The 7,313-nt window shown below is 34.7% G+C and overlaps 1 protein-coding gene across 1 annotated transcript; it reads left to right on the top strand.

Moving 5' to 3' along the window:
• Window positions 1-4,183: 4,183 nt before the first annotated feature.
• LOC126713404 (SNF1-related protein kinase catalytic subunit alpha KIN10-like) lies at window positions 4,184-7,313 on the top strand. The gene is made up of 6 exons (XM_050413159.1): window positions 4,184-4,257; window positions 5,488-5,653; window positions 6,034-6,218; window positions 6,305-6,487; window positions 6,580-6,681; window positions 7,037-7,313. Exons 2-6 carry the CDS (start codon window positions 5,491-5,493, stop codon window positions 7,175-7,177), a joined length of 774 nt encoding a protein of 257 aa, XP_050269116.1. The 5' UTR covers window positions 4,184-4,257; window positions 5,488-5,490; the 3' UTR covers window positions 7,178-7,313.

Genomic DNA, 7,313 nt, shown 5'->3' with positions numbered 1-7,313 from the left:
GGAAGCACCGCCCTCTCTATTCTACGGGTAAATGGCGACTGGGAGATTCGATCCAGGGCCTTGCTCATGGCGTCATTGACCAAGCCCTGGTAAGGTGGGCTTTTGCGACCGCGTTTGTGAGGCCGCTCTTCCTCATAGGAGAACGTCTCGCTCGGAGGGGTTCTCGTCCTTCGTCTGTATTCATCATCCTCACCACTGCTAGTATCCGAAATGGGCGAAGGATGTTTTTGTTGGGCTCGTCGCAGCTTCTTCTTCAAATCATCAATCTCTTGCTGTAGAGCCTTCCGCTCGTTGTGCTGGTGGGACGCGTGATCTTTCCCTCTCGAGCGACTTCTACTCGTGTGAGAGGTGTTCACACTGCCCTCTCGTTGATTATCTTGGCCCTTCGCTCGTTCAAGGTTTACAAAGTTGTCCTGTCGTTGAGATTCTGCACGTCCGGTTTGGCACGGACCTGATCCTTCCATCCCTTACTGTTTCACTTGTCGAGACACAAGTTCTCCCCACAGACGGCGCCAATTGTGGGGGGCGGTTTTTGGGGCTCAGGCCCAACAGGCGGGTGGTTCTGGCCCAAAAGTCCCTCAACAATGAATTTGTAGAGAGTAGGTTACAGAACTAGGTCTTTGACAGAGGAAACGTAGTTATGAACAAGCCATGCAACCAGTTGGACGTAAGGATATTCCTCCAAGCTTTTGGAATAACAGTCCCTGGGGCTGTATCTTCTGCTTTTTGTCTCTAACTCCTTTCTCTTTTTCTATCTTTTTCTTCTTCCCGCTTGCGATCCCCTGGCCATGGGGATCTCCTTCTCTTATATAGCATCCTTCCTAAGATCACGACCCTACACTTGTTAATCATCTGGGCCTCCACTTGAGTGCCTGTCCCATAGGACATCCTCCATCTTTTCTGTGAGTTGCACTGGCCAAGATAATTCTGTGCTCCTGTCCTTTCCACATTAATGCGGCTGGAAAAGTAGCTCCTTGGCATTTAATGTGGCAATCGTGGTTGCCCCCCTCCCTGAACGTCATGCACTGTTCCATCATATTAGATGACTTTTCGCCATGTATAGGGTGTGAATCGGACAAACACTTGGCGAGTCCGAGGAGGTACTCCTCCTCGGACGCCCCTAAGCAGGCCCGGCCCACCATGGTTGGGCCGGGGTATCCTTTGCCCATGCCTTTTCTTCTTGTCGTGGTTGGGCTTAGTATATGTACTAGGGCCCAACGTCGACTGACAGATTTTACCCCCACAATAACTATGGTAATTTTTTTAAAATAAATTAATTAAGTTAATGAATAATAAGAAAAAAAAAAAAGATTGGTCTTAACATGTTGTGTAAGAAATTTGAAAAATATAGTTAATGAATGGGAATGAATAGAGGAAGAATAAAGAAATATTAAAAAAATAATAAAAAAAGATTAAAGAAAGAATGAAAAAAATAATACTTTAATGAGATAGAGAAATGATAAAGAGTCTATTGGAAGGTGTTTTTGGAAAAGTAGGTAGGTAAAAGGTAAATGTAACTGTTTACTCTTTAAATAGTATAAAAATTTGGAGAAGTTACTGACTGCTGAAGATGCTCTTTAGTCTCTGATTTTTTTTCTTTTTCTTTTTAGAGTTGCTACAATAGCTCTTTGGACCTGGAGAGCACTGTAGCAACTCCAAATGAATTTTTCTCCTTAAAAAAAATAAACAACGGAATAAAAAATAATTCTTTCTCTCTCCTCTCATCTCTTTATTTTAGTCTCTTTGCTTCCCTCTCAAAGGCTTAAACGTCTCACATAATCCAAACAAAAAACAAAATCAAGTTCTTATTATAACAACAAAGTTGAATCAAAATAAGAAAATAAGAAAAAAAGAGACAAGCTGATCTAACTGTCTGGTGGTGGGGAGGCAGATGAGGTGGTGCTGCATGGTGAACACCAATCTCCACCGGCCTTCTCTCTTGAGTGTGTAGCGGTCTTTCTCCCCCTTTCTTAGTGCGAGAGATGAAGGTAGAAATATAAAAACAAATAGGAGTGGACAATGTGGAGTCTTGGAGGAGATGAGGTAGAAAAAAAAAGAAAAAAAAAGAAAAGAAAGATGAAGAGGTGTGGGGATTGGGGAAAGGGGAATGGGAATTTGTGTGTGAAGGAGAAAAAAATGAGATGAAAAAAAAAAAAGAAAAAGAAAAAAGAAAAAAGAAAAGAAAAGGAGAAAGCGTATTAATAGTATGGATGAAAAAAATAGAGGAGTGGAAAAATAAATTAAAAATTAAAATTGAGAAATGGTATTATAATATTTTCATAATAAATAAGGTTGTTATTGCCTATTATTAGTGAGTAAACAAATAATTTTAATGGTGAGTTCAAATTAGAACCAATAACAACTTATCACATAGGATTTAATATCAAAATATTGTGAAAAATAATGTGAATGTAGTATTTCTAATTAAAACTTGATGACCTACAATTCACTATATCGTTACTATAAGTGCTTCACAAATTTGTTAAATAAATATTATTAGGAGAAATTTTAAAATATTACTGTGGGGGAGGATTTGTTCCAAGCCCGCAAGTAGTTTGTTCGCTTTGGGGCTGAAGGACTTGTACAGCTTTGTTCTTTTCAAGCGACGTGAGTAGTTTTTAAGACTTGCTCTCACATCGAAGAAAGATGCGCCAAACTCATGCCTTATAAGCCTTAGCTGAAGGCAAGAGTATACCACTACAACACATGTTGTAGTGGTAGAGGTGTGCCCTTCGGGGTAACATACCCGTGCGGTCGGAGCAAGTCTCAAAAATTGCCACCCAAAGCAGACAATATCTTTGATGGGCACTGCCCTCAAAAACGCCTTTTTGTGGGGGAGGATTTGTACCAAGCCCGTCTGCTTTGGGGCCGAAGGACCTGCACGGTTTTGTTCTTTGCAAGCGATGTGAGCAGTTTTTGAGGCTTGGAACAAATCCTCCCCCACAATTATCATTGGAGATTTAAAAAATATGGTTATTGGGTATTTGAAAAATATAGCCATTAGAAATGAATTAAGGAAGATTGAAAAAACAAACAAACAAAGATTAAAAAAAATGAATAAATAATATTTAAATGAGGTAGATAAAAAAAAAAAAAAAATTAGAGAGTTTGTTAGAAAGTATACTTGAAAAAGTAGATAGCTAAAAGATGGAACTGTTTACTCTCCAAACAATATGAAAATTTGAAAAGACTGCTAGAGATACTCTTAATAGCGTCATTTGTGAGAAACAATAGAATTTGGTGATCTCTGCTCGTGTGTCACTGGCTTGCAATTGTACTATGGAGCTGCTTGTAAGATGATGAGATACATGGGAAATCAGCAAGTACATTAACCAGACTTAATTAAGTAGCATGAAAGTTATATTTTGTTTTTTATTATTAACATCACTTTTATTATATATATATATATATATATGCACCAATTACAATATGCTAAGTTTAGATGTGATAAATGTTGTGTTCTGAGATTTTTATCAAATAGTCTTGTGATACAAAAAATAGGTATTGTTAGCGAATCCTTTGAGGTACGTGTTATAAAATAATAAATATTTAATTATAAGCTATAAAGCACATGTTCAAAAAAATGAAAATACACGTATCAATAGTTTATTGATTTGCATGCACAAATTCATTGTGTTTTCATATAGTTTTACTACCATTGTGATATAAAAATTGTGACACCTAAGGGTTTTTCAAACTCTAAGAGGAAATCAAACTTGTCTTTATCCATTTCCTTTTTAATTTTTATTTGATGATGACCATTAGGGAATAGGGATTAGTGAGTGGGGGATTCAAGATTCCAGAGCTTTTTGACACCTCCCAAAGCCAAGAGACTTTGATGTTAGGGCCTCCTGTTATTTTCAAGCGTACGTACGTGACAATATCAGAACACTGGATGTGTGTAAAATGTAAACCTATGGAAAAAATTAAATAGTCCCCATGGCTTATATTGAGGGGGACCAACCAAACGTAGATCAGCATTGCCGGTGATCAATATTTTTCTCATCACTATAGTCTTTTGTGCCGACTATCGGCCAAAATCCAATTGAAAGTAGGAATAGGAAATCCTAATTCGAATCATAGTCGATTTGTTAATCACAATTCCTAATTTACCCTCACTTACGTATCCATCTCTATATAAACTGCAGAGAGTGCCACATTCATACACACTCAAAAAAAAAAAAAAAAAAATTTCATTGTCACAGAGAGAGAGAGAGAGAGAGCGAGCAAGCAAGACTAGGCTAAGAGAGATTGCAGGTAACTATTCTCAGAATCCTTAGACCTTTTTCGCTTTCTCTCTTTTATTATTGGATTCTTAGCTCTATAATTTTTTGCTTTCTCTCTTTTATTATTGGATTCTTAGCTCAATAATCTGCTGTTGTTTCACGTTGTGTTTTAAGATAATTGGTCTATAGGTCTGTTTGATTTTGATTCACCCTCTATGAATTCATTGAATTTTCCACCAATAAAACTTTTATTTTTTCGATGATTTTATTGTTTTTACTTTACCTTAGAATTGATGTTTGAATGCAGTTTAGTTAGTTATTTTGAGTTGTGAGTGCAGTTTTATGGTTGGTTGTATCTGAAATTGTGATTTTCAGATAAGTTTGAACGACCCTCTATTTATTTGTCTTCATATTAATTTTAAACAATATATATATATATATATACACATATATGATATATATATTATTACCTACAAGGTTTGAAATTAGTTTTTGTTAATTAGCTGGTTACGTGGAAAGTTTTTGTTAATTAGCTGGTTACGTGGAAAATTATAGTAGGTTGTATCTGAAATTCTGATTTGTAGATTGATTTTATTCTCTTTCTGTCCAAGAAGGTTTTTCTTTTTTGGTGATTTCTATTACTTATATTTGTATGTAGTTTTGTTAATCTCATTAACCGGTTAGGTATAATTAAGAATATAAATATGTTTTAACTTTTAAGTGGAATGTGCTCGAAACTATATACAATTTGTGGCCCTCTAATATATTTATTTGTCTTGCTGTGAATTTTCCACCGAGAAAGTTTTTCTTTTTGGGTGATTTTTATTATTTTAACATACATTAAGTGATGTAAGCATATAGTTTTAGCATCCATGTTATAATTATGCACAAACCATTTACATATAGCCAACTATACAAATTTTTCTCCCTATAAATTATATAATTAAGTAGTTATCACTTTTCTACTTTCTCATCGAGTTTGTTGGATTCTATCTTAGCCAACATAAAATGTCTCTATTATTAAAATCCTCAAATTGTTTGTATATTACTATCTTTTTTTTTTTTTTTTGATGTGTGTATATTACTATCTTGATTGTAAGTTTGTAACAATAAACTAAGTGAAACGAAAACTTCTCATAAATTACTTTAGACTAATTTAGACTAACAATGGTCCTAATCCTAAAACTTCATATCTTGTGTGTGGGTAAATTTTTCTAAATTTTCTATGTTGTCTTACTTTTTACCCGTGCTTATTATATAGGAAATGGAGGGCTCAATTATTGGAGAAAAATATAAGCTTGGAAAAATAATTGGCAGTGGTGCCTTTAGTAAGGTGAGAATTGCAACAGATATCCATACTACATGTGAGGTTGCTGTAAAGATCCTTGTCCATGAGACGATGAAGATAAAGAAAATGGAAGAAAGAGGTTTGTATTACTTGTTTGGATTCTTGCATGATTATGTGATCTATTTGAATGAATTTACAATTGGGCCAGATCATTTATTATTTCAAATAACTTAGTTTATAATCTGGAATATTGTATTGAATCACAATCATATTTACAATGCTTGTCCTTGATGATTTCAACTGATAAGAAAATTAATGGATTTAGAGAGTATTTCTGAAATTTAAAAAGCAAACATTTTATCCTTATTCCAAGGGAACTAATTAATTAAAGGTTTTCTAACTTTGTTTCTCAATGCTTATGGTTACTTTAATCTTGCCTATAGATATAAAATGTTTGCTTATTCTTTTCTTTTTACCTTAAAATTTTTATTCATTTTTGTTTCCTTTAAATTGGTGTAGTGTATAGAGAAATCGAAATATTGAGATTGTTGAGCCATCCTCATATAATTAGACTTTATGAGGTTATAGACACCCCAAAAGAGATCTATTTTGTGATGGAGTATGCAAAGAAAGGAGATTTACTTGAATACATTTCGAAGATGGGAAAATTGCAGGAGGAAGAAGCTCGTAAAATTTTTCAGCAAGTAGGATTCACAAATATTTTTCAGTTTCCTCTAACTCTTAGATACTTAAATATTTAAAGAATGCTAATCCTTATGTCTTGAAACAGATAATCTCTGGTGTGGAGTATTGTCATGAGAATAAGGTGGTTCATAGAGACCTTAAGCCTGATAATTTGCTTTTGGATTCTGAACGAAATGTGAAGATTACTGATTTTGGTTTGGGCAATATAATGTCTGATGGTCAAGGGTTTAATACAAGATGTGGAAGTCTGAACTATGTTGCCCCAGAGGTATAGATTTTTCGCTTTTTTAACATAGGAAATTTAGGTAAATTTTTCATGATCTCACTCTCATGGGTTACTGTCTCTATCAATTTCTTTAGGTACTTTCAGAAGGATTCTATAAGGGGCCCCACGTAGATGTTTGGAGTTGCGGCATCATCCTATACATTCTACTATGTGGCAAATTTCCAGCATTCGATAATGTAAACATTCCAAACCTCTATAAGAAAATAAATGTATTGCTATACATACATTTTCTTTAGTAAAGCATCATTCATTTGGTTGTTTTCAATCATAATTCCACTTTGGTATATTTGGTGTGCACCATTGTCATCTTTGATTCACAATAGCTTGTCTTACTTGCCAAACTTGTATTTGAGTTTATACATGTTCTTTTGGATTCTTCTTTTTCCACATGTATCTTTTTTGGGGGAGAAATGTAATTTTAGAGGTGGCTATTTTTTGTTTTCGTTTTTTGGTGTATTATGGCTCTGTACCATATTATTGTTATGATGATGCAATCTCATTTTTGCTGCTCTACACAATTTTGTTATGTAGGCTGGGATATCCACTTTTCCAGGTCATTTATCACCTACAGCGAGAGACTTGATATCAAAGATGCTTACGGTGAACCCAATGGAGCGTATAGAAATTCCCATGATTCGCAAGCACCAGTGGTTTCAGGCACATCTTCCATGATTTTGAGAAATTGTATTTCAATGTTTGATTATAGTAAGTGAGAACTAATAGGAATGTGAACGATATTTATGAGTTTTATCTGTGATTTACAAGTTTCATTACAAAATATTGTAGCAATGTTTGAATGTTCTCTTTA

The sequence above is a fragment of the Quercus robur genome, chromosome 1 (genome assembly GCF_932294415.1).
Source record: "Quercus robur chromosome 1, dhQueRobu3.1, whole genome shotgun sequence".
In the NCBI taxonomy this organism is placed as follows: domain Eukaryota; kingdom Viridiplantae; phylum Streptophyta; class Magnoliopsida; order Fagales; family Fagaceae; genus Quercus; species Quercus robur.
This window is presented reverse-complemented; position numbering and strand designations above follow the sequence as displayed.

Coding starts and splice junctions, on each gene's coding strand:
- LOC126713404 (XM_050413159.1), top strand. CDS start 5,491: ATGGAGGGCTCAATTATTGGAGAAAAATATAAGCTTGGAAAAATAATT. Junction 6,488..6,579: donor TGAACTATGTTGCCCCAGAG/GTATAGATTTTT, acceptor CAATTTCTTTAG/GTACTTTCAGAAGGATTCTA. Junction 6,682..7,036: donor AATTTCCAGCATTCGATAAT/GTAAACATTCCA, acceptor TTTGTTATGTAG/GCTGGGATATCCACTTTTCC.